Source organism: Antechinus flavipes, chromosome 6 (assembly GCF_016432865.1).
Source record: "Antechinus flavipes isolate AdamAnt ecotype Samford, QLD, Australia chromosome 6, AdamAnt_v2, whole genome shotgun sequence".
NCBI lineage: Eukaryota > Metazoa > Chordata > Mammalia > Dasyuromorphia > Dasyuridae > Antechinus > Antechinus flavipes.
Window position 1 is genome coordinate 166,780,935 of NC_067403.1, and position 27,168 is coordinate 166,808,102.

General features: G+C 35.3%; 2 protein-coding genes across 8 annotated transcripts in view; one reads left to right on the forward strand and one right to left on the reverse strand.

The window, feature by feature from the left end:
* The window catches only part of CDKL2 (cyclin dependent kinase like 2), a 55,843-nt gene extending 29,240 nt beyond the window's left edge, over nt 1-26,603 (forward strand). Inside the window, exons 7-14 of one of the 7 annotated variants that reach the window (XM_051967108.1) lie at nt 1,041-1,170; nt 3,542-3,840; nt 4,614-4,692; nt 8,590-8,710; nt 8,952-9,058; nt 10,595-10,687; nt 12,731-12,820; nt 26,507-26,603. In XM_051967108.1, the coding sequence (XP_051823068.1) occupies nt 1,041-1,170; nt 3,542-3,840; nt 4,614-4,692; nt 8,590-8,710; nt 8,952-9,058; nt 10,595-10,687; nt 12,731-12,796 (895 nt within the window). In that variant the 3' untranslated portion in view covers nt 12,797-12,820; nt 26,507-26,603. Of the gene's footprint in view, nt 1-1,040; nt 1,171-3,541; nt 3,841-4,613; nt 4,693-8,589; nt 8,711-8,951; nt 9,059-10,594; nt 10,688-12,730; nt 12,821-19,019; nt 19,601-26,506 lie in introns of those variants that run through there. The other 6 variants (XM_051967109.1, XM_051967111.1, XM_051967110.1 and 3 more) reach the window with 6 other exon arrangements.
* Nucleotides 22,418-26,574, reverse strand: ODAPH (odontogenesis associated phosphoprotein). Its single transcript, XM_051967116.1, has 2 exons — nt 26,495-26,574; nt 22,418-24,046 (listed from the first exon to the last, which is right to left on the reverse strand). The coding sequence occupies exons 1-2, from the start codon at nt 26,568-26,570 to the stop codon at nt 23,664-23,666; spliced, it is 459 nt and encodes a 152-aa protein (XP_051823076.1). The 5' UTR covers nt 26,571-26,574; the 3' UTR covers nt 22,418-23,663.
* Nucleotides 26,604-27,168: the final 565 nt, after the last annotated feature.

Consider the following 27,168-nt stretch of genomic DNA (forward strand, 5'->3'; position numbering starts at 1 on the left):
ACTTGGATGTCACAGTTTAAGAAATCATAAAAGAAAAATGTCCAAATCTATTAGAACCAGAGGGTACAATAAATAGGAAAAATCCACAATGACCTTCTGAAAAGTACTCCAAATTGAAGGTATTCAAGAATATTGTAATCAAAATCTTGAGGTTGTAGGTCAAAGATAAAAGTTGTTCAGCAGTCAGAAAGAATTTGAGTACTATAATTAGGATCACACAATGTTAAGCTTAAACTGCTTAAAGGAAAGAAAATTTTTCAATGAAAGCCCACTAATGTCACCATTTGTAAGATGCTGCAGGATATTTACACTTGTCATGTGTTTGTATGCTATCTTTTAGGTAGTCACCATTTTTATTCCTCAGAGATTGTTATATTCTACTCCAGGAATGAGTTGATTTTGATCAAAGTTTGTTGATTAAATATGTTTATATATGTAATATTTATCTATGTATATGCTATGCATATGAATATATATGTACACACGTGTATATATATATATGTATTTTTTCTCTTTGAGGGCAGGAACATATGGTAAATAGTGAAAGTTAGCTGATTGAAAACATGATTCATTGCACTAGAACTATATTTCTCTGTGCCTCTCCACAAAGTTATATTACTGTTTTAGAAATGGATGACAAAAATATTTATTATAAATGACTGGAAAAAAGACTATCAAAATTTTATTTGTTTTATATCCTTTTCTGCCATTATTCTGGGGGTAAAAACCAAAATATTCAATTAGGTTCTATCTAATTCTAGAAATAGATTATTATAAAACTTATTTAATGAATTCAAATTATTTTTCAATTCTATTATTAATGTCATGTATTGTATATCAGCAGCATGTTTTATCAGTCACTGAATTATATATGATTCTTGTTCAATTGCTTCTCAATATAATGGTGTTCATCTAGGTCATAATTAGTTATCATTTTAGCTTGATTAAATTAAGTTTCTTGAAAGTCTAGTCATTCCTGTATTTATTTATGTATTTATCATGGAATCATCTTTTATTAGCAAATATGTTTTATCTTACAGATTTTCTCAGGAGTTAAAATTAAAGATACAGAAAGATGCCAGAGAACTTTCTTCATTAAAATTATCTAAAGTTAGTAAAAAGGAAAAATCTGATTCTTCAAGTAAAGAAAGAAAAACACTTGTTATAAAGGTTAGCATTTTTCATACTTTTAATTTGTTTTTAATGTACTTCTACATTTAATTATTAAAGACTAAAGAGAAATTTATAGTTTTTTAATAGAAAATTTATTATCTTAGCTTGAATTTGAACTTTCCTTTCTCTTCTTTAATTCTTGTTTGTACATTGTTCTCAAATAGGATCATGGCATCAGGGAGGTGATGCCATGACATGCAAATGAATTAGATTTAAATGAGAGAGGACTGATGTTTTATGTATCTCTGTCATTTCTTGGTATTCTCCCTATTCCCTCACTGCATTTTAGGAAATTTGAGCCCTTAATTTGTTTTGAAATTTATCTTGTTGGTAATAGAAGTCTATTTTTATGTTATTTCTTAACCTCATTTACTTATAGACAGAACAGGAAAGAATAGAAAAACTTCCTGAATTATCTGTTTCCTAATTCTAAACATTCTACAGTATCTATTTTGTCTTTTATTATAATTGACAAGAACATAGTATTTAGATTTTTTGACACTAGTATTTAAAAATGTAGAAATTGTTCACAGTGTCTATATCAAGAACTAAAATATTCTTGATTATATGAGAAAAAAACATCATTTATAATTTTAGAAGTAGTAGTTTCACTTGAAAGGTAAATTTTGTTGAAAACTAATATAATTCTAAAAAAACTGTTGGGTCAAAGAACAAATTACAGAATCATAGACAATTTCATCATAGAAAACGATGATAATGAAACAACATACCAAAATGTATGGGATATGCAGATAAAGCTGTAGGGAATTTATAGGATGCAGCTAAGAAGAAAATTCATCTCTCTCAATGTTGATGAAACTATCAGCAAAAAAAGAGAAAGAACAAGTCAAGAAATTGGGCCTTTGTCGACTATCAACAAAAGAGAGAAAGAACAAGTCAAGGAATTGGGCTTTTGATAAAACAAACAAACAAACAAACAAAAAAACCAAACTGATTGAACAACAACAAATCAAAAATCTCTAAGTAAAAGAGCAAAAATTATTAAGATTAAAGAAGGGTATTTAGAAGTGAGAGGAAAGGAAGTAGAGGTGTTTTTTCCCCAAGAAGTTTTATTGAGAAAGAGAGGAGAGATACAGGACTACATTTGGTAGACATTGTAGGAACTACAGTGGAGTTCTGACAAAGGAGACTGACAATTTTGGCAGCAGGGGAAGAGCCAGTAAGTAGGGAGAGATAAAAGATTAGAGGGTTGTGTGATATTCTGGAGAAGATGGAGGGAATGGTATCAGCAGAGCCAACTTGTAATCAGAGAGTTAGGAATCTTGAGAGAACAGTTTTGCAACAGGTGGTGTGGTGAGTGAGGTAGAGGAAGCTGGTAAATGACTTAGCAGACAGAGCACTAGGCCTGGAGTCAGGAAGAGTCAAATCCAGAACCAGGCACTTAGTAACTGTGTGACACTGGGCAAGTCTCTTAACTGTTTGCCTTCATCTGTTGGGGAAAGAAAGGGCAAACCACTCCAGTATCTTTGCAAAGAAGACCTCATATGGGGCCATAAAGAATGGGATGTGACTGAATAACAATAGGATTTCCTAGTGAGGGCCCCTTGAAATTAGCCAAAAGAAATTTTGTCTGTCATCACAGTTCTGAAGAGGTAAGATGGTAAGAATAATCTAAGGTTAAAGTTCAGCAATCTTGATGATGATAATTGATAGGATAAAGTAGCTAGGGATTCAAGAATGGAAGATAAAGTAGATTTGATCTAGTTCACCAAAGATCAAGGTTGAGAATAGAAGAGAGAATATAGCCAGAGCTAAGTTGATGGTCTAGGATAGTACTGAGGGACTTGAGGTTATATTGAGATTGAAGAATAAGTTTATGAAAAATAGGGAAAAATAAAAGATTATAAAATAAATAAAAAATAATAATAAAAGAAAGAGAATTCAGAGTTCTTGAACCTGAAAATGGAATGCTTTGTGGAGCTAACATGAATTACATTCTCATTCTTTTCTTTTTCTTTTTTTTTTAAGCTTTTTATTTTTCAAAACACACATATATGAACAATTCTTCATCATTAGGCCTTGCAAAACCTTGTATTCCAATTCCCCCCCTCCCTTCCCCTAGGCCCTCCCTAGATGGCAAATAGTCCAATACATTCTCATTCTTTGGTATTTTTGCAAATGAATCACTAACACTAGAATTTCTTTATTAATTCCAGTCCCCTGCAAGACTACTAACACACACACACACACACACACACACACACACACACACACACACACACACACACACACACACACACACACACACAAGGCATAAAATTTTTTTGTGGCTAATGTTACCATAACAAGAGATTTTTTTAATCCTTCTCTGATCATTAATCCCATTAACATTTTCTTTTGTGAATAGGATGTCAATGCTGATCCTACAACTAGAAATTCTAAATTGATCAAAATAAAGCCACCAAAAGGCAATAGTGAAAAGATTGAAAAACCCATCCGAACATCCCATCCCAGCTGTTGCCCTGACAATGGAATAAATCAGATAAGGACAATTTATCCAGCCACCTTTGGACTCCCCAGCAACAGCAGTATAGATTGCACAAAGAATCCCAGCATGGTGATTCCTCCAGTTATACACAATATTTCTAGCATTGCTTGCAATGTAAATTCAGGAATGGGGTCCATTCTAGGAGGTCATGCTTACAGGTAAGAGTGGGATAACACAGTCAAACATTCTATTTAAAAACATGTTTTCAGAGACAGCTAGATGGTGCAGTGGATAGAGCACCAACGCTGAAGTCAGGAGGACTTGAGTCAAATCTGATCTCAGAAACTTAACACTTCCTAGTTGTGTGACCCTGGGCAAGTCACTTAACTCCAATTGCCTCAGGGAAAGGAAAAAAAAAAACCTGTTTTCAAATATTTTATCAGCCTCAATATTGAGCCTTATTGAATATTTTGGTATGAATTGAAGGCTCATCATCGTGATGGTAGAAGGATCACTACTTTGGGTCCTCATGTTACATAATTATTTAAGACATGAGTAGCACAAGTAAATGAACTTATCTGAGAACCAAGCAAAGAGTCTTAAACATAAAATCAATTAATTAAGAAATAAAAATAAATGATTAAAATAATTAAAAATAGTGTCCAAGAGGCTGTGAGGAGAGCCTAGTATTCCTTAGCCTGGATTGGAAGGTGATTGTCAGAAGAGAAGAGGATGCTGGCTTTAATTATTTGCATTTCTTTAATGAGATGTTGGCAAAAATACAATAAAGTAGCATATGTGAATTATATAAGCCTGGAAAATGACAGTAGTAGAAGGCATATATCAGATTTCTGAGTGCTAAGTAGCCTGAGAACTGAACAATAACTAAAAATGCTGTAAGTAACAGTTGATCATTTTTATATTTTGAACTTTAAAAAATGCTATAACTGATAATTCTGACTCAATTTTGTTTTGCTTTTCCTCATTGAAGGGTGGATGAAAAATCTAAAAAGAACTATATTCCACTTGTTAAACTGGGTAGCCATTATAATGCTAACCTGACTACATTGGTAAGTGACCTTCTCTTAATGGCAAAAATAAAAGTGCTGCTGATTTTGGCCTTGTTTTGGTGTTAAACAATAGTGAAGAGACTCGGGGTTGTAGCTGGAAATTCCGTGTCCTTAAAAAAGTTATTCATATCAGAATGAGTTATTTTAAAATTGTAGGCTTTGATCCTGAAACAATCTAGTACTAAATGCTATTATCTTGAATATATAAGAAATACTTCATTTTTAAAAATTTGATATAAAATAAATTTTTTCCTAAACTATAAATTTTATCAGTTCAAAATTCAGTATTTATTTATTTATTTTTTTTTTTTAGAATGAGGGAATACCTCTTGTTATATGAGAATTTTTCTCTCCTCAATTAGTATCTGACAGAATGTTAAAATAACAGTTTCTGGATAAATTCATAGATGCATTCTCTTGTTTCAGAGTGGGATCTACTCCTTATTTAACAGGTGAGGGAATTGAAGCCCAGAGATGCTGTGATTTCTTAAAGTTCACAGGACCAGCTGGTGACTGATCAGGGATTAGGCCTCGAATAGAATCACTTCTCTCTCCAAGGCTGCTGTAGTTTGTTGTACCTTCCTTTCTGGTCTAGGGATGGGCTGGAAAAAAAAAAAAGGGAAAAAACCTAACATTTTAATAATAATATTTTAGAATCCCGTGATAAAGAAAAGCTCTTCTACTACAAAAAAAGCTCATCATTGTAGATGAGAGGCTCCCTTGGACTCTCAGCTATAGCATCCTTCTTGTATGTTTCTACGTGCAGTTTCAGAGTTGAATCTATCTTTTTTTTTAATATTTTATTTTATTTTATTTTATAATAACTTTATATTGACAGAACCCATGCCAGGGTAATTTTTTTACAACATTATCCCTTACACTCACTTCTGTTCTGATTTTTCCCCTCCCTCCCTCCACCCCTTCCCCTAGATGGCAAGCAGACCTATATATGTTAGATATGTTGCAGTATATCCTAGATACAATATATGTTTGCAGAACCGAACAGTTCTCTTGTTGCACAAGGAGAATTGGATTCAGAAGGTAAAAATAACCAGGGAAGAAAAACAAAAATGCAAATAGTTCACATTCGTTTCCAGTGTTCTTTCTTTGGGTGTAGCTGCTTCTGTCCATCATTTATCAATTGAAACTGAGTTAGGTCTCTTTGTCAAAGAAATCCATTTCCATCAGAATACATCCTCATACAAATTCGTTGTCGAAGTGTATAATGATCTCCTGGTTCTGCTCATCTCACTTAGCATCAGTCCATGTAAGTCTCTCCAAGCCTCTCTGTATTCATCCTGCTGGTCATTCCTTACAGAACAATAATATTCCATAACATTCATATACCACAATTTACCCAGCCATTCTCCAATTGATGAGCATCCATTCAATTTACAGCTTCTAGCCACTACAAACAGGGCTGCTACAAACATTTCGGCACATACAGGTCCCTTTCCCTTCTTTAGTATTTCTTTGGGATATAAGCCCAGTAGTAGCACTGCTGGATCAAAGGGTATGCACAGTTTGATAATTTTTTGGGCATAATTCCAGATTGCTCTCCAGAATGGTTGGATTCGTTCACAACTCCACCAACAATGCATTAGTGTCCCAGTTTTCCCGCATCCCCTCCAACATTCATCATTATTTTTTCCTCTCATCTTAGCCAATCTGACAGGTGTGTAGTGGTATCTCAGAGTTGTCTTAATTTGTATTTCTCTGATCAATAGTGATTTGGAACATTCTTTCATATGAGTGGTAATAGTTTCAATTTCATCATCTGAAAATTGTCTGTTCATATCCTTTGACCATTTATCAATTGGAGAATGGCTTGATTTCTTATAAATTAGAGTCAGTTCTCTATATATTTTGGAAATGAGGCCTTTATCAGAACCTTTAACTGTGAAGATGTTTTCCCAGTTTGTTGCTTCCCTTCTAATCTTGTTTGCATTAGTTTTGTTTGTACAAAGGCTTTTTAATTTGATATAATCAAAATTTTCTATTTTGTGATCAGTAATGGTCTCTAGTTCATCTTTGGTCACAAATTTCTTTTTCCTCCACAAGTCTGAGAGATAAATTATCCTGTGTTCCTCTAATTTATTTATAATCTCGTTCTTTATGCCTAGGTCATGGACCCATTTTGATCTTATCTTGGTATATGGTGTTAAGTGTGGGTCCATGCCTAATTTCTGCCATACTAATTTCCAATTATCCCAGCAGTTTTTATCAAATAATGAATTCTTTTCCCAGAAGTTAGGGGCTTTGGGTTTGTCAAACACTAGATTGCTATAGTTAACTATTCTGTCTTGTGAACCTAACCTCTTCCGCTGATCAACTAATCTATTTCTTAGCCAATACCAAATGGTTTTGGTGACTGCTGCTTTATAATATAATTTTAGATCAGGTACAGCTAGGCCACCTTCATTTGATTTTTTTTTTCATTAATTCCCTTGAGATTCTCGACTTTTTATTGTTCCATATGAATTTTGTTATTTTTTCTAGATCATTAAAATATTTTCTTGGAAGTCTGATTGGTATAGCACTAAATAAATAGATTAGTTTGGGGAGTATTGTCATCTTTATTATATTCACTCGGCCTATCCAAGAGCACTTAATATTTTTTCAATTATTTAATTCTGACTTAATTTGTGTGGAAACTTTTTTGTAATTTTGCTCATATAATTCCTGACTTTCCTTTGGTAGATAGATTCCCAAATATTTTATGCTATCAACAGTTATTTTGAGTGGAATTTCTCTTTGTATCTCTTGCTGTTGGATTTTGTTGGTGATGTATAAAAATGCTGAGGATTTATGGGGATTTATTTTGTATCCTGCTACTTTGCTAAAATTATGAATTATTTCTAATAGCTTTTTAGTAGAATCTCTGGGGTTCTCTAGGTAATACCATCATAGAGCTGAATCTATCTTGACCAACAATCTAACCCCTAATAATTTCCCTAGGAAGTTACTAGTAATAGTTTCAAAATTCAGCTACATTATTTGCAGAGTCCATAGTACTTTGACAGCAATTTAGGAAATGCTAAATTACATTGCTTTTTTTCCCTTTTAAATTGATAATTTATTATGATTAGTTCTCAATTTAAGATGATTATGGAAAGGCTTTTGTCTTCCTGCTGATCATCTTTTTATCATTTCATTGCTCAGAAAAAACTTTAACTTGATTCTAAGCCAAAGGCAGGGTAAGGAGGAAACATTCAAAGCAATCAATGTAGTTAATTTTTAGTAGATTTGATAAGATTAGCAGTTGAAATATCCTTTTGGTATTATATTTCAGTCATGCTCTTTTTTCATGACCTCATTTGGGGTTTTCTTAGCAAAAATATACAAGTAGCTTGCCATTTCTTTTTTCAGCTTATTTTACAGATGAGGAAACTGAGGCAGATAGGGTTAAGTGACTTGCCCAGTGTCACCCAACTAGTAAGTGTCTGAAGCTGGATTTGAACTCATGAAAATGAGTCTTCCAGATTCCAAGCCCACTAGCTCCCCTGCCTTTTGTCATTATTACTGGTTTTCAAACAATCATATTATTACTTGGTTCTATTGTCATAGATTATTGAATTGTCCAATCCTACTGTGATGCTTTATCAGGATGTTGAGATTACCTTGGGATCTTTAAGGCTATTCTAGAAGATAGTTTTAGTATGGGCCAGTAATAAACTATAGGTTAATGGCCTGCACATTAACAATGATATATTTGAAAAAGGTCATCAACAGTGTGACTGAAGGAAGATGAACATTCAAGTCATGGCAACCCTTGCAATCATGAAAGAATTGTGATCTCTGATTATGGAGAGAGAACCCAAAATAAATCATAGATCTGTTGTTATATGAAGAAGAAATGATGATTACTTTGAAGTCACCATATTCTCATGGTGTTAGGTCTCTAATGAAAAGAACATTCTTCAGACAAACAAGAAAAGATGGGAATTCTCCAAGACAGAGGTTCACTTTCCTGAACTAAATTATCACCTCCCTGAGGTCAGAGGAATCGAAGGCATACGTATGTATTTTAATTCCATTCCTTTTTCTGCCTATATGTTTTGACATTTTAAAGTTTTGGTATTAACAAATAAACAATGGAAAAAACCCAGCATTTTAAAATCCAAGGCAGCCTGTTACTATAAACCAATTTTAATCAAAAGAAATGGGGATCAAAAATGTAGACAATTTTAAAATATCCCAAAAAAGTTCTGTTCTTACTGTCTTTTCCCCTTTTCTCTGTGTATGTGTTAATTCTTTAGTTCGAAATGCTAGACTGATAAAGAAAGACAACAAAACCTTTTCAGAATCTTGGATCCCATCTCTGGCTGCTTTTGAGTTGTACCTTCCTAATATGGCCTTCCATCAGGTACAGACATAGCTTTTGATATCTCAGGTTTCCTTCATATTTCTTTGACGAGTTGTACTGGGAGGGGTTTAAGGTCAATGGGCCAGTTTTGGGGAATCAGTCAAACTGTGTGTGCTGTGTCTGTTTTTAGTTCATAGAACTTTCCAAACAATTATTGCTGTTAACTAACTGGAAACTCCTCAGTGCCAGAAGGTTGGCTGCCAAGCAATAGATTTTCAGGCCCCTGTTGTTCAAGAAACCTCCTAATGTATAAAAATTTACTCTGTTTTAGTGGCACAGGTACTCACACTAAAATGAATGACAAACATTGTAGGTACTAATTTATCCAATATCAGTCAGTCAATCAGTGAACATTTATTAAGCATCTATTATGTGCCAGGTGCAGTGGTAAGCTCTGTACTATGTTCTATAGATTGTTGCAAATACTGAAGTTAACAATTGCAATTATCTTCAGACCCACTATCTAAGAAATAATTTCCTGGCATAGTTCACAAGTTGAACATATTTTGAAAAAGAACCGGAGAAGGAAATGGAAAACAACTCTAGTAGTTCTACTATTCCAGTACCTTTGCCAAGAAAATCCCATATGGGGTCAACTAAAATGACTAAATAACAAAAATTTCAAAGGGAAGACACTAGTGGGGGGACAGGACTAGAAAAGGCCTCTTACAAGGTAAGACAGCAAGCATTTATTAAACATTTACTACTCTAAGCACTGGACACGCAAATACAAATAAAGATAATTCCTACTCTTATGGAATTACCTTCAATGAGAGTAGACAATACACAGAAAGGGAAGAAGGTTCTTGTATAAGACATAAAGGAAAGCTAGAAATAAGAGTCAGGAGGGATGCAGGAGATGGACTGGAGCTGAGTCTTAAAGGAAGCCTGGGAAGATCCAGGAGATGAACAGGAGGAAGTGGAGGAAAAGGGAGAGCATTCTTGGTGAGAGAGAGTCAGGAAACAGAATGTTAGGTTCAAAGATGAGGAAACATGTTTGTGGATAGGGAAAGACTGAAGATTAGTGTGTAGGGGAGAGATAGAATGGGCAATCTGCTGAAGAAGACAGGATGGAATGGGATCACGTGGGTACCAAAAGGAGCTTTCCTTGAAAAGAGAAGAGCTATCTCTTTCTGTGAGACAGGGGTAAAGAAGGAGATGATGGGGAAGGATGCTTGAGTGATATGAGATGAGGAGAAAGGGAGGTGATGGAACTCTTGGTGAATGGCCTTAGGTTTTGTTTTTGTTTTTTGTATAAGGCAAAGTTCTCAGATGAAATTGTGCCTTCCAAGGAACCCAAGGAGCAAAGAAAAGATTTGGAATTGTTGTACCGAGGTGGGATAGTGAATTGATTTGGAGATAAGGGCCTATCTAAGAATATATAGGATATGTTTATGATAGCGCAGTTTCATATTTTTTCTAGTTTTAGTTAATAGCAACAAAATAAGAGTAAAAACATAATCTGGCCATACTTGCTTCCTTGTTGTCCCTCACACCTGCTATTCTATTTCCCATCTATGTGCTTTTGCTTCTTAGAACCCCTCACTTCTTTCAGAGATTAACTTCAGTGACACTTCCTCCATGAAGCATTGCCCAATTCTCCGTTCTCTCAATGCCTCCCACAATGAGGTAATTATAATGAATTATTTTGTACTATTTTGTATTTACATTGCATGTGTGAATATAAAATCACACTTAAGGATACAAACATGCTTTTCCCAGTAAGATGTCAGCTTCTGGCCACTGGCAGGCGTTAAATAAATGGCTGTTGATTCATAGTACATGGTTTAGAATTATAAGAAACCTTTTCATTTCTGAGAAAAAAAAAAGTTGACATTGACCTCATCTCTTTAGCTCTGTTTTAATGGAATACAGCCTTTCCTCCTAAATCTCACCAAAACTGATCCTGACTATTAAGGGTTCTTCAGGATAGCCTTGTTATAGCATAGTTCATGATGTCATGGATTTAGTATTATCAGGGGTCAAAACTAACCTCAGTCCTTACTCTTCTAAAATCCTTACTACATATAATAAAAGCCTGATATAAGAAAATCCATCTATGGAGTTGGTACCAACATCTCCATTAGTACCTGGGGTACATTTGCTTTTTAAAATTAATTTTTTATAAGTATACAATACTTTATTTGTCTAATTACATGTAAAAACAAATTTTAAAATTTTGAATTCCAGATTCTCTCCCTCATTCTCCTTTCCATTCTCCTTGAGAAGGCAGGAAATTTGATATAGATTATATATCTGTAGTCATGGTAAAGCATATTTCCATATTAGCCATGTTGAAAAAGAAAATAAACCAAAAAATCCAAGAAAAAATTAATAAAAATTTTCAGTTCCTATAAGGCTTCTCAGGTTTTTCTAACAGCAATCTGTTTGCCATTTCTTATAACACAATAGTCCATCACAATCATATAGTACAACTTGTTCAGCCATTCCTTAATTGATGGGCATCCTCTCAATTTCCAATTCTTAACCCCCCAAAAAAAAGAGTTATTATAAATATTTTTGTGTATTTTGGCCCTTTTCCTTTTTTAAAAATCTCTTTGGCACATGGACCTAGTAATGGTATTGCTAGGACAATGGTATGTTCAGTGTGAAAGCCCTTTGGGCATAGTTCCATATTGCTCTCCAGAATGACATCACTTTACAACTTTACAACTCCATGCATGAGTTTCCCAATTTTTCCACATACTGAGGGACATTTTCCTACAATAAATTCCCTGGACTATATATCCAGGGAAAGGTGAGCCCAAACTTAGAAAGAACCTGTGGCAAATAGGTAACACACCTCCCAGAAATCCTTTTCCTCCTCCCTATGGGGCCCTCACAATGTTTTACTTGGATAATGTGTAGTTGGTATGTCCTTGAGCCCCTGCCTGTCACTGCAGTTCTGAAGACACTTCATTCTATGTTCATAAGTCCAAAGCCTCTCATCCTCAGAAGTTTCCAAGGTGATTCTCTATTCAAGATGATCCCTCCTGCCCTCCTCCCCCCTTCCCTCTTCTTTCTCCTTCCCTTCTGGGGATCAGCCAAATTATTCTCTCCCCTAGGTTGTCCTTGAGGCTCAGATGCTGGGTTCCTAACTGGCTTGGTATTTTATAGAAAACCATACAAGACTATGACAACACATACATTAGTTTAATGCCTTTAACTGTTTCATGAATTTGATAGTGACACTGAGATGTGACAGAAGTATCAGGCCTAGAGCATTTTGTGGGTTGCTTTAAACAGAGTGGGATGACTAAGTAAATTAATTGCTCCTTCTCCTACACCCAAACAAATATAAAAACTACCCCTGTGCTGCTGAAGCCCTTCCAGGTCGGACACTCTTAGATCTACATGGATGTCAGTAAATACATTTGGAGAATTTCTTGATGCAGCTTCTGTCAGGACTGCATCTGTCATATATATGCTTTAGAATCTCGTCTATTCTTCCAAAACATATTTTTGGGAAGTTTGTAAAATAATAAGTCAAATTTATCACCTGTCTCCCCCTTCCTGTCCTTCTTCCTTCTTAGGGAATATAATTTAAGTTTATAAACATGGATGATATTTGAATAATCATAGAATAACCCCCAGAACCCTAGCTTTGAGAAAGGAAAGAAGTGAGGCCTTTAATTTACTGTGAATTTGTAACTCTTGGTTACTCTTTTGCAGGTACCAGAGTCCTCCCTGCCAGATGCTCCAGAGGCCAACTTCCCTCAAGTAGAACACCCAAACTGAGGAATATTGAGGGCCTGCATCATGGTAGCTATCATCTCTTATAACTTCCTATATCTCTTAAATGAAATGTCTCATAGGAAATCAAAGGTTTTCTAAAGATGTGATCTTTTTTATATGGCGTATATTTATAGATAACATTATATATAAAATATATTTCCTTATATATTATTAATATAATATTTTGTATTATATCATATAGTAATATTTAAAATATATAATTATATACAATATCTTTATCTGTAAAATATTTTTTCTTATAAAATTTTGATGTATTTTGTTTTGGCACTTCATTGACATCTCAATCAGCAGTCTCTTCCCACTGTAATTTCTCATTAAAACATTAAACAAAATTGTTTTAATATAGTGATTAAAACTAACAGGACTAATAACTTTTGACCTTGTAGTTTACTGTATGTTAAGAGAGAGGAAGGATATGTTTCTACTTCAGTAATTTGGAAGCCACAAAATCCATTATCTTTTACCTGAATTTTATTGCCTTTTAAATGCTATCTTCGGGGGTGGAGCCTTTGTGGCAGAGAAGGCACACTCAACTTTATAAGCTTCTTTCATGGCCTCACGACCAGTCTCAAAATTCAGTCTCAAAAATAGCACTTGACTGGTAAAACCCATGAAGATTAGAAGCACACAACTGACCAGCCAAAGATAATCTGGAAAATCGCCAGGAAAGGTTTGTCCTGAGGGGCCAGCGCAGGCAAGGAGAGACTAGCATCCGGAGCAAACCAGGGGCAGGGGTGATCTCTGTGGCTAGAGAAGTTATAGAGAGGACTCTGCTACAGGCTAACTGCTCTGCCTTAATTACAAAGCAGTAAACTGGCAGAGGAATTAAAGCCAAAGACAGAGGATACGCTAAAAAACCCCAGAACTTAACGAGATCTGGCTGTAACCATCCAAACCCGGAAGTGACTGAGGCAGACTTTACCACAGCCCTGCGGCCACATCCTACAGTTTGGGGCTTTTGCGGGGGCAGTTACAAATCTGTACGGCAGGGGGGCACAGCCTGGGCAGCCTCTAATCGGCAGAGTGGGGGGCTCGGCCTGGGGCAATAGAACTTCCCCAGCAGACTCTGATTCCTGGGGCAGACACTTCCAGTCCCTGCAAATCCATTCACTGCTCAACTGCTAATACCCACAGCCCCAGGGCAGGATTTGGCTTGGGGTAGTGAAACTCTCACTGCTCAGTGTCTAGCCCCAGGGCAGTCGTTATCTCACACAGCCGGGGTTCTTTGCAGGGCACTTTCTCAGCCTGGCCCTGTAGGCCTGAGTTATTTCTGGGTGGGGAACTCTTTCCCAGAGCACTCCAGTACCTCGCTGGTCTTTGTAGCCGGCTGGCAGGACAGCTACCCATCCATACACCTTTCACTGCTCTGCAGAAGAAGCTGGTAACCTGGCCCTGAAGGCAGACCCTACAGGCTTTAACAAAATGAGTAAAAAAATCAAAAGGATAATTGATAGCTTCTATACAGAAAGAGAACAGCTTTTCAATCCCGAGGAGACTAATAGCAGACAATCTTCATACAATTGTTGGTCCCCAACACAAAAGGCTCCCCTAGAGGAGACTTAAAAGAGAACTAGAAGAAAAGTGGGGAAAGGAAAGAAAAGCTATGCAAGAGAGCAACAACTTCCTAAAATGTGAATTGGAAAAGGTAAAAAACTCCCAAGAAGTGCAGGGAAACAGAATTTGTAAATTGGAAAAAGAAAATAACTCAGTAAAAAAAAAAAAAAAATAGTGAAATGGAAAAAAAATTCCATAGAGCAAAACAGTTCATTTAAAAACTCAATTGGACATATACAAAAAGAAGTAAAAAAAAGCTAATGAAGAAAATAACTCAATAAAAATCAGAACTGAACAAATAGAAATGACTGATTCATTGAGACATCAAGAATCAGTCAAGCAAAACAAAAAAATGAAAAACTAGAAAAGAATGTTAAAACATTTACTTGGAAAAAGAACAGACCTGGAAAATAGATCTAGGAGAGATAACCTAAGGATCATTGGACTTCCTGAAAATTATGATGAAAAAAAGAGCCAAGATACTATTTTCCAGGAAATCATCAAAGAGAATTGCCCAGAAGTAATAGAACCAGAAGGTAAAATAGGCGTTGAAAGAATTCATCTAACACCTTCTGAAAAAGACTCTAAAAAAAATAAAAGCTATCTTCATTGCCTTAATTATTTTATATATTCTTTGGATTTTATTTCTTTTCTCTTTATCAGTTCATACCAGTTTCCTTATGTTTACTTTAATTAATATTTGCCATTCTATACATTACAATAATACTCAAATTGAAAGTAAGTTTGTGGAGAGTGGGAGGGTTTCATTTTTGTATTTGGATCCCTGGTGCCTAACACAGTGTCTGGTATGTAATAGGTGCTTAATAAATGCTTATTAAATTGAACTGCATTGAAATATTGAGATTTATTAAAGCATTCCAAATTATTAAACTGATAAGTGGTTTCTAGTTCCCCCCCTCCCCCATTTAAGCTGTACTGTTGTAAATATTTTCGTACATCAAATGTCTTTGTTTTTGCTTTTGACTTTTGTTTGCTATTGTTGAGCCTGGATCATTGTACCAAGAAGGGTGAAAAGTTTATTAACTTTTGTTAGATAATTGCAAATTGTGTTTCAGAGCAGTTGGATCACTTCATAATTCTAACATAGCGAAGTAATCCCTTACGCTTTTTTCATTTACTTCCATCTTTGAAAATTTGATGAGTATGAGATATCTCAGAGTTGTTTTAATTTGCATTTATCTTTTTGATGTTTTATTTCTGTCTTTTGTTTTTATAACATAGTCATAGTCTCTTAACACTTTTCTTCTCCAGTGAAAAAAAAACCAGTAGTCTAGCAAATACATCTAATATGTATATAGCTTTCCATATCCTTAGACCCTATCTCTACTAGGAGGAGTTATGTTTTCTTATCAGTTTTCTCTGATTCAGTTTGTTCATTATTAGCCAAAATAGTTCAAATACTTTTTATTGTTGTCATCAATGACTTTATTGAAATCCTTGTGCATGTTCTTTTTGTTCTGTGTTCTTCCTTTAATTCTCTAAATTCCTCATATTTATAATTCTTTTCCTTTTAAATATAAAGTTATTACATAAATTTCCTTTTTTCCTTTTTTTTCCTTCCCTTCTCCTCCCACTATCCTAGAGATGGCTAACATTAGATACAAATAGTTACATAGATGTAAAATTATTCTATGCATACTTCTATTTATCAATTCTTCTTTTGGATGCAGATAGCTTCTCTCTTCATAGATCCTTTTTTAATTGTGTATTTGTAATAGTCAAAATGATTTAGTTGCTCAAAGTCATTCTTAAAACAATATTGTTGTTACTATATACAATCTTCTCTTGCTTCTGCTCATTTCATTCTTTACCATTTCATGCAAATCTTTCCATGTCTTTCTAAGATCATTGAGCTCATCATTTCTTATTGCATAGTTGCATACAGGATTTTTAAAGGTGGAAAGGCTCTCAGAGGCTGTTTCATTCATTCATTTCATGCTATACCTGAAGAGGGCTCTTACATAGTATACATGAACTTCTAGTGGTCATCAGGCTTTGCTTGAAGATCTCTGAATTGGGCGATCTCCTCTGGATACTTCTTATTGTTAAAAAGTTTTCTTGATATCAAATCAAATCTAATTTGTCTTCTTACAACTTCCATTTCACCAAAATATAAACATGTCTGATGTCTCTATAGGACAGCCATTCAGATGTATCTTTTGTTCTCTAGACTACATATGCCCAGTTTTTTGTGACACAGCCTTAGGGCTCTTTACCATCCTAGTTAAATGAAGTAGGTTTTGAACTAAGGTCTTCCTAAGTCTAGCTGTTCTGATTTTGGAAGAGAGCCTCAGTAGACACTGAAGTAACTGAGTTTTCTTGTTCTTATATTACATCTCTGTCCTAGGCTTGGGACTCATCCTAGGCTTGGGACTCATCAGCAAAGACCCTGAGGTGGGGAAAGATTGAAGGTAAAAGAAAAAGGAGATGGCAGAGGATGACTTGGATAGATAGTGTCATGGAAGCAATGAACATGAGCTAGGACAGAATTTGGGAGATAGTGGAGGATAGAAGGGTTTGAGTCCATGGGGTCCTGAAGAGTCAGACATAATTGAATGAATCAACCACTTAATTTCTTCTGGGCATTCTTGTAGTCCTTGTATCTGGGATATTCTTTTCTCTGAGGCTGTACTTGGACTTCCTGTGGAACTAACATGCTTCACCTGGGTTTCTCTCTTGGGGTTCTCTAAGTCCATAATATTCCTTCAATGTCATTTATTTCCTTTTACTAACGAATCCAGCCTCAGTTTTTGGATTGGGGTTTTATGTTTGGATCAGGTTCTTTTCCCTCTTTCCCTTGTGCTTAGATAATGTGGGCAGCCTTTGTTTGGTTCTGATATGGTGGCTAAGCTGTGTTCCTACATTCTGAAGAACTCCAGGGTCTTGTAGCTGGATCCACTTGGATGCTCCAGTACTTGGGCATGGGTCTGGCCCTCTTTGCTATTTGTAGTGTTTGTGTGCTTTGATCCTGTGGCCACTATTCAGAGACTCCTCAGAATTCAGACAGTCTTCTTTGCAGTTCTGTACTTTTTTTTTTTTTTTTTGGCTTTCTTCATCATTCCTCTTTTTTGTACATTTCCACATAGGTAAAGACCCAGTCTGGCCACCAATGTTCACTTAAGAATGTCAGCATGGCTGTTGAATTCAGTGGAGGGTTTCTGCCGTCTCTAATAGGGCAAATCTTCCTCACAAATAATTGTAATTATAGGAAAGCATTTGATTGTCTGGATTCTATTCTCTCTGGGTTTCTGATGATTTGGCCAGACCCATATACCACCTAGGAGAAAGTGAACATGTAGATCTTTTCTGCCCTATCCCACAAGGCTATTTCACATGCCAGCTGTATGGCATATAACTCATTCTCCTGGGAGAATTTAGGACCCCTGTTTCCCAAGGTGCCCCATTGCTAGATGAATGACTATGAAGCTCTATCAGCAATGTATTAGTATACTTGTCTTTCTATAACCCCCCATAGCATTGACAGTTTACATATTTTGTGGGGGGTTTTTGTCACTAGGCAGGGTGTGAAATCTCACTTTGATGTGTATTAGTTGTGATTTTAAAAAATCTTTCATAATTAATAGTTGATAAGCTTACCCTTCTTTTGAGAGCTATTCATATCTGTTGAGCACTTATTTTCTGTTAAGTGGTCTTAGTCTTTTAAATCTATATTTAAATTCTCTAGATATGTTCGAGTGTAGCCCCTTTTGGGAAATTATTGGCAAAGATTTTGCCTTATCAACAGTAACTAGTTGCATGGATTTTGTTTATGCTGAAACTTTTCAATTTCATGTAATCAGAATTGCCTTTATCTTTTGTAATATCTTATATCCTTTGCTTAGTTAAGAATCCTTCCACTAATTAATAATTGTGAAAAATGCTTTCAATAATTTTCCTTCAAATTTCAATGTTGAATTCTTTTATATTTAAATCAAGTATCCATTTGAAATTTATTATGCTGTATAGCATAAGTTGTTTACCTATATTTGGCTACCTGCTTTTTATTCTTTTCAGAAGCCTTTATTAAGTTTTTACTTAAGTAATTTCTGTCCTTAGGATTATTGAATTTGATTGTTTCTCATTCTTGCTTATTTAGACTATTCTACTCATCTTTTATCTGGTTCCAAATAATTTTGATGAGTATTGCTTTATAATAAGGTCTAGAAGTGTGATCCTTCTGTCATTCTTCCTTCCTCTCCATTGTTTCTCTTAAGATTCTTTACATTTTATTTCTACAACTGAATTTTGATATCATTTTGTTTAGTCTTAGATAGATTGACTGATCAATAGGTAGAGCATCAATTAAGCACTAACTAGGTGCCTGATACTTTACTGCATAATGTTTTCTTTTGGTAGTTTTAGTTGCAGTATAGTTCTAAATGTATAAATTAATTTAGGTAGCATCATAACTTTTGATAAATTGGAAATAGTTCCAACCATGATCAATGAATATCCAATTATTTGTCTTAATTTCTTTAAAGAGGGTTTTTGTGATTATATAATTCTTGATTGTTTCTTGGAAGATTGATTCCAATATTTTATCAATTTTATAGTTATTTTAATGATCTTTATCTTTGCTGTTTCTATATAGGAGTGCTGATGTTTATATATTTTTTCTTTTGTGTTTGAGATTGTACTCCAAAATCCAGCATGACAAGTTCCAGGAATGAGACTATTAATATCCTGGGAGAAGAACGACATGGGATAGAATATATCCCATTGAATTGCCTTGTTTTTCCTGGGAGCAACACTATGGAAATGAAAGGGGAACAAAAGGACAATGGTTTTTCATTGTACTTAAAACAAATTCAACATTTCCCCACTATCACAACATTACCCCCTCCATCTTGGTAAATCTGTTTCAAGATACCTCTGAATGCAGAGGGGGATTTCTAGCGACATGAATGATCATTTGCTGGTAGGATGAAGAATTAACTAAATCTACTAGGTCAGAATGGGGTAGGGGAGTGTGAGATAAAATATGAATTTTCAAAGAGAAATATATATTTTTTAAAAAGTTGATGTTACTAATGTGTTGAAGTCTCTATTATCTTTATAAATATATATACACATATATATGTATGTATTTGTTTGGGGGCGAGATTGTGAAGCAATGACAAAGAGTGGGAGGTCGAGAAAATGCCCTTCTTGGTCTTTCCCACTTCATTATTCAATTACAAAATACATTAAAAACTTAATTATTCCTTGGCATTGCTGTTGTGTTGATTCTTCTTCCTTGAATACCCACCTATCAGTGTGTTTTCTGTGGCTTGCATAGACATATGATTAATATTTCATAAAATATTCTATTTATGGTCTTCTTTGGCCCTTCCAATTATCCTCCGTACAGGGGACCACAAAAGTACAATTCTGGCAAAGAGAAAATCTTTTGTCTGCTGCCAATGTCCTTATATAATCCTGATATTATATATAGCCCTCTTTGTTTTAAGACATTGGAAGTGTTAAATCCTCAATAAGAGACCATGGTTGGAGAACAGAAGAGGGGAAATTAAGTTAACTACGTTTTAGAAGTAATTAAAATGCAAATAATCTGATATCACTTATTTTTTAATTTCTGTAACAACTCTGGGAATAAATGTTTTTAATGATTCCTCTCTGATAATGAAGGGACATTTTAATAAACCTCTCCAACCTCCTTCATCCAATTCCAGGTGCTCTCTGGGTCTAACTGTGTGCCCAGCTAAGTTCCAGTCCCTTATTGTCAGCAAGGTGGGAAGTCGTGGGCCCCTCTTTAAGCCCTTTTGTGTTTATCTCCTTGCTGGCCCCCTTTCCTTGAGTTATCTGTCTGGACAGGTGTGTCTCAAACCAGAGTAGAGCATCCAGCTGGCCTGGTCCATCAGAGCTCACCCATATGGCAAAGGCAATGGAAGCAGCAGTTTCCCCTCTGCTGCAGTGATATCAAGGTAATTTTTGGGAAAGGGAACTAAGTGGACCTCAGAATGTAGCCATTTTGTAGGAGCATTATTTTGTCCAGAATTACCCCTGATATAGACTTAATCATTTTGCTTCCAATAACTACTAACCCATGTATAGATGAGAGCTTACTAATAATACTCTAGTCCAGGATTTTATCTAATTTTAAAAGTATACTTTAAATTGTTTTTTAGAATAGTTGGTAACATTGAACTAAAAGATTTGCTGTGAAAAGTATAAATAAGAGGTTATTTCCCTTTTATGTCTTTAGATCAAAAATGATATAAAATGGTATATCTTTCTCATTTTCCCAGACATCTTTTCTCCAACTCTTCAAGATTTTTACAGTTTGTTCATGGCACTTAGCATCAACATTCATGCAAGGACTTGGAAGCAGTGTCATTTGGAGAAAGGTTAGGTGTAAATTATTTTTGAGTCTACTTACTTCAAATTTCTTTTTGTAATTGTTCTTAATGGTTGGCTTAGATTGGATTGTTCCTTCTTACTATGAATATCAGTCTATGTACACTTAGTCATAAAATACATATAAATACAAAGAAAGACACAGATATAAAGTAAATTGGCCGCAGTTTCAGCGTCTCAGAAGTGGGATTTAAACCTGTGGATTCCTGACTCTGAGACCAGAATGCTAATAACAATTGCCAAGAACTGCCTCTAGCAATAAGATTCCCCAATGAAGAATTCCTGTTTTTAAGGGAAGGTGAATAGCACTAGTAGATGACATGTTACATATGGTCTAACAAATGACCAGCAGATGGAATTTCCAACATAGGACATTGGCATCTAACGTAAATGGGAGCCATTAAACTTCACAGAAGAACTCCTTACAAGCCACATATTGACTTAGAAAACCACATAGTAACTTTACCAATGTTCTATCGTATTTTTATTTATTTTGTTAAGTATTTCATACTTAACATTTTCATCTATTTCTGGCATGTTTGATACCTCTGGCTAAAAGCACAAGGCCTCCTCTAGCTTAATTATGTCTGTAGCATTCCTAAGCTAGAAAAAACTGGCCATCCCTCTTTTTAATTGTCTTTGTCTTTGGAATTGTACCACAAAATTTTTAGGAGCTAATCATAAATAATATTAATTTAAAATATTGAAAAAGCTAAGGTGGTGCAGCAATCTGAGCATGGAATCAGGATAGCTCATCTTCTTGAATTCAAATCGAGCCTTAGGTGCTTTCTAGCTGTGTGATGTTATGCAAGTCTCTTCACCCTGTTTGCCTCAGTTTCTCTATCTGTAAAATGAGCTGGAGAAGGAAATGGCAAACCATTCCAAGAAAACTGCCAAGAAAACCCCAAATGGGATCATGAAGACTGAATCACAACTCAAAAATGACTTAACAATAAATAGGTTGCATTCTGTCTGAAATGGGTATTTCTGGAATTAATCTAATGCAGACACTCCAGTTTAAAATGATCTAGAGTTCTCATGGTTTTTGTTAAGGTGATTCTAAAGTGTTACTTCATTCAAACTTATTCTAACTTTGATCTTTAGAATTTTTTTCTTTTTTCTTTATTATTTATTGCTTTATGAATCCTGTTGGGAGAGACAAATCTGAACAACAGGGAAAAACCACGAGAGAGAAAAGAAAACAGGAAAAAAAAAGTGAACAAAGCATGGATTGAATTACATTCAATCTCCATTGTTCTTTTTCTAATGCACATGTTGTTTTCTATCCAGAGTTTATTGGGATTACCTTTTAGATCTTTAGAATTTCTTTTAAAGATTATTTGGCATCCTTCTCTGAAATGGTCATTCACTGCCCCACCTCCCAACTTCTCTCCCCAATTAAAATGTTGATTTTTGTGTGCAATGGTTTACTTCAGAAGTCTTCCTCCTGTTTTACAATATTGTATTAACCACTGTGAAAATTTTATTGGTTTAGAGCAGTGGTGTCAAACCCAAATAGAATCAGGGTCCAATAATCTTTACATAAGGATACTTGCAACAGCAGATTGACTAAGTTTTAAAAGTCAATATTATCTATGTTTATTGTACTTTTATTTTCCAGTTACATTTTAATCAGGTTTTAGGCCCCCTTGAGAGTATTGTAGGGTCACCATCCAGTTCCCTCTTTCTCAGGCTGCATATTTCATTTTTAACATGCATTCTCAGTATTTACTTATTTTAAAATAGTTTCTGTATTACAGTGAACACATAATTTTTGTGCATATGCAATTGTGTGCATAGTAAAAAAAAATTATAGAAAAAAGATGAAGATAAAAACAATATTTAATCTTACAGTTGAAGGGGAGCCATTGAAATTTTTTGAGTAATGGAGTTTTAAGAAACTGCATTGTTTTAAGAAAATCACTGACAGCTGTGTAGAGAATACATTGGAGTCAGGGGAGGCTTGAGGCAGAGATCCTCAAGTTAGGAGGCTATTATCACAATTCAGTCCACAGATGATGAAGGTTAGGACAGTAGGAGCAGAAAGAAGAGGGCAGATGGGAAAGGTTGTACAGAGGTAGAAATGGCAGTGTTGGTACTGATTGGATCATGGGGAATGAGAGAACGCCCAAGTAGAAGATGAAGGCAAGGTTGTGAACTAGCATGAACAGAAGGATGGCTTTATTGTTTACTTTGACCTTAATAGGGAAATTCAGAATGGGTAGGTGGGGGAAGTTTCAAGGAGAGATAATATGAGATCAGCAATGAATATCACACTCCATTCAGGTCTGCTCATCTTATACGACATGATCCAAACCTCTAGAAATGAAGGATAGATGGAGCTCTCTCACTCATCCTCCACTTATATCCAGAGGACAGAGAATTGCAAGAAGTACTTGATCAGTTATCTATGTCCTAGGGGGCAGAGTGTGGCTACCTTGCGGGGTGAGGAGGGAATGAAAGAGAATTCTAAAAGAACCTTGGACCAGTCAGTGCTGGAGCCCACAGCAAAGGGCAAAGGATAAAAAGATGTGGTCTGCTTGTGTGGGGGGCAAACCCAGCAATTGAAAGGCTGAGTAGCTTCCTATCCTCTAATTGGTCACTCGTTGGATTTTACTGGAAGGAGGACCGGGACCAGTAGTTCAGAATAGGTGAAAATTTCTCCCAATATTTAATATCCTTCCATTCACTGATATTACCATTAGTTTTGAGATTTTCTTCCTATGGGAGATAAATGCCCTGAGACACGTTTAACAAGTCACATGTAGTTATTGTCAGTTTCTTCACTGCTGACTAAAGGTATCACAGCTAGGTTTCCTCTTTGGTTTCCCAGTTGCTCATTAAATTTAGAACCCAAATTGTATCTTTTATAGAAAAACACTGTAGCTTTCTTCCTCTGCTGGAGATCGGGCTCCTTTCATTTCTGCTTCAGAAAAATAGGAATTTCTCTTTTCCTTCTGTATTCCTCTGAGGAGCTTGAGGATTTTCTTCTGGGGAAGTACTTGTGATTGTGGGCACCTCTCCGAGGCAGGAGGAATGGGTGACGACAGCGGTGGTGAGGTGGTAAGTGAGCATGGTGACCATAGAATGGATGTTTGAAAGGATAGTTGGGGAACCCAAAGCCTACTCTGGGTTTTCTGAAGTGAGGAAAATGGCACCGTCTGGTTGCTATGGTGACAGGCTTGGAAGTTGTTAGGGGAGGCCGGGTAGCAGGGGGAGGAGTGAGTGTAAAGATTTGACAGTCTGTAGGATTCACATTAGGTTCTGATGCTCCAAAGAGATTATAGCTGTTTCTTTGACCTAAAAAAACAAACATATGTATTTGTATTTTCCAGGTTTTAGGCTTGTGGAAGAACACAGCTTTGCCAAAATCAACAGAAGATCAAGGTAGATAGTTGTTAGAGATTTGGAAAGGATAGATAGAGTTGTAAAAGGGAAGAGAAAGGGGAGATTTGTGAAAGATGCTATTAAAATTGCCATGGATCAAGGCTACTTTGGTTGCTTTAGGAAGCAGATGCTACATGTATCTGGTATAGGAAAGAGAATGCAAATGACTTTTTAATGGTAATAATATTAGGTATGTATACACCTAAGGCAAAATTTGAAGTATGCCTGTATTCTAGAAAGAAAGAATTCCCCTCTATTTTCTCTAAGTAGAGAGCTATCTCTCTACTTAAGTTTAAGGAAATTAGGGCAAAACTCTTGCCAAGGATCTTCTGTTAACAGTCCAGGTAACCTGACTGGAATATAGAAGCAAGGAAGGGTAATTCCATATAGGAAACTTTGAAGTACTAGGTACTACTGAGATCATTAAAAATAAAAATGAATTAAAAAAACAAACTTTTTATTATGCCAAATGAATTCAGGTTTCTTTTCCCTACTTCCTATACTGAGCCAAATAGATTTCTTTAAAGACATTGATTTGAAGTCTTATGCAATTCCAATCAGATTAAGATTCCTAGGAATACAGTTAAATGAACACACCATTTCAAGAAAAAGCATCTTTTGCCAGTTTGAATCAATTCTGAAATGCTATAACCTAGCACCCTTTTGTCACATCCAATTTTTTTTTGTGTAATTGATATCCTTTTGTAGCTTGCCTGTGTAGCAACTAGTGTACCTGTCTCCAACCAGTATCTTGTTTAGGAAATGGTTCTTTTGCTATGACTGCTCGTTTTTAATCCTTTATGGCTTGCCCTGGTGCATGAAGAAGCCATAAGCTACTTTTCAAAACTTAGCCATTTATATCATCGGAGCAGTTTTCTGTGCTTCTGTCTTGCAACATTGTTCTGAAACAATTGTCCATGAAATTTGTCTTAATTGAAAAATCAAATAACTAAAAATATATTCCCAATCCTTGCAAACTCCATTAATTAATTTTATTATTTAAAGATACAGAGCAAAGACATTAATCGACTCTTAAAAAATGATTGAAACACAAATGTATGAAAAGTTTATGTTAGGCATGAATTCTCTGTTGTTAGCTCAAGTTTATTAAATTTTTATTTTTAATCTATTTTAAGAAGAAAATTATAAAGGCTGTTACCAAGTCTTTTCTGTTCAGATAGTTAAGGCTGAGAATCTTGCTTCTTAGTATACTCTGGCAGGTAAGTCTTGGTACAATGAACTTGATAAGTAGTTGGCTCTGTCCTGAGATTATTCAGAAGACTTTGCTCTTTTCCACTTATCTCCTTCTCCTTTGTCTTGGGGTTATTTCTATCATTCTCTTTACCATCTTCATCTCATTCCCTTTCTGATATAAACTCCTGTGGAGCAGGGTCTAGCATGTGTTACATACTACATTTAAAACTAATTGGTAAATTGACAACAATAATTCTTCAACATCAGAATACTGTTTTAAAAAATCTGTCAAAAGTTTCACTTATGAATCTTTCCTTATTGTAATTTTAAAATGGATTTATGGCATTCTTTTAGTCTAGACATGAAATTCACTGTATGACAGCATGTCATGCTTGTAAGCAAAAAGGTGAAGTAAAGGAAACCTTTCTTATAATTATTATGTGGTTGTTTGGGATGAAAATAATTACTTTATGGTGAAGACTTTAAGGGAATTTCTGTGCTATATTTCTGTCTCTGCACATGTATGTGTGAAATATACATATATATATACATATGCATCCATGTATAAATCTGCTTTTCCCCTTGATTGAAAAGTTCTTATAGTGTTCCTGTGGTGAAAAAGTGAAAAAGGAGCAACTATAAATTCTATTAATTATTTAGTTACATTAGCTAGAACTCATTTGATACTATTGTCTTAGAATGGAAATTGTGGAAGCCCAGAAAAAAAATGGTTGAAATCTTTCAAAATCTGGGATCATATACTTAAATAACCAAGGGGTAGGAACCTGATGTATCATTTTGTTGGTATATGGAATTTCTGGGGAAGGAAACTCCTTTCACAATGCAGGTTGACATCTTAAACCTATTGCCCAGGGCTAAAATTTATTCTGGCTTCCAAAAAAGCTCTATCCATATCCCATTTCCCACACAATTACTATTAATTGTGTTAATGATCAAATCATTATTAATAAAAGAATCCAACTGCTTTATACAGACTAGGAATAAGCATTTATTAAGTACCAATGGTGTGCCAGGCACTGTGATATCACTTTACAAATATTATTTCATTTATAAAATTTAAATGCCACATATAAAAGTGAGGCATCATTTGTCATAATTTATTATTAAATTAAGCATCTACTGCCATTAAAAAAAACTCCATCTTACCTTCTGCCACAGTTACTGTTAACCAGAAAACCAGCAACCTGTAGGAGAAACGGACTGGTGATGGTGAGCAAGCCATAGTTCTGCTCTCTCTGTACCCACTGTGCCAAAGCCAATGTGGATTTAAAGGGGAGTCTGTGAGTCATCTACTGTCTGATTCAGGTAATTTGTATTTGCATAGAGCCCCACAAGGGAGAAGGCTAGCAAATGGGTGGGTAAGGGATCAGCAAGGCAAATACCAGACAGGATTTATCAACCCCCAAACGTTTGGGAGGGCAGCCAAATGCCATTCCTCTCTCCTTGGAGCCAGATCTTGGAGTACCCCTTAAAACCCTCCCATAGTCTATAAATGGTACGTGTGCATTCATATCAAAAGTAGTCCCCATGTCTTCTCTTTATGGGTAGGGTTTTCCATTAGGGTTGTGTGGCCTTGGATTCTGTTTGGCTTCTTCCACACAGCTACCCATTAAAAAAATAAACCAATGAACAATTGGGGCTGGATTCCTCTTTGCGTGTGTTTGGAGGGAGTTGTGAGTAGGTTTTCTATCACAGTGCATAACTTCCTCATTTTGTTGTTCATTGTTTTCAGGGAAATAGTGTAGGAGGTTCTTTTTCTATCTCTAGTAGCCATATTCACTTCTGAGGTACTAACCAAAATTTAGAATATAAGACTGGGA

Bases quoted from the DNA above. Each gene is read 5' to 3' on its own strand.
- ODAPH (XM_051967116.1), bottom strand. From the start codon at position 26,570: ATGGCTTGCTCACCATCACCAGTCCGTTTCTCCTACAGGTTGCTGGTT. The intron at 24,047-26,494 runs GTAAGATGGAGT...TTGTTTTTTTAG, and splicing joins AACAGTAACTGTGGCAGAAG to GTCAAAGAAACAGCTATAAT.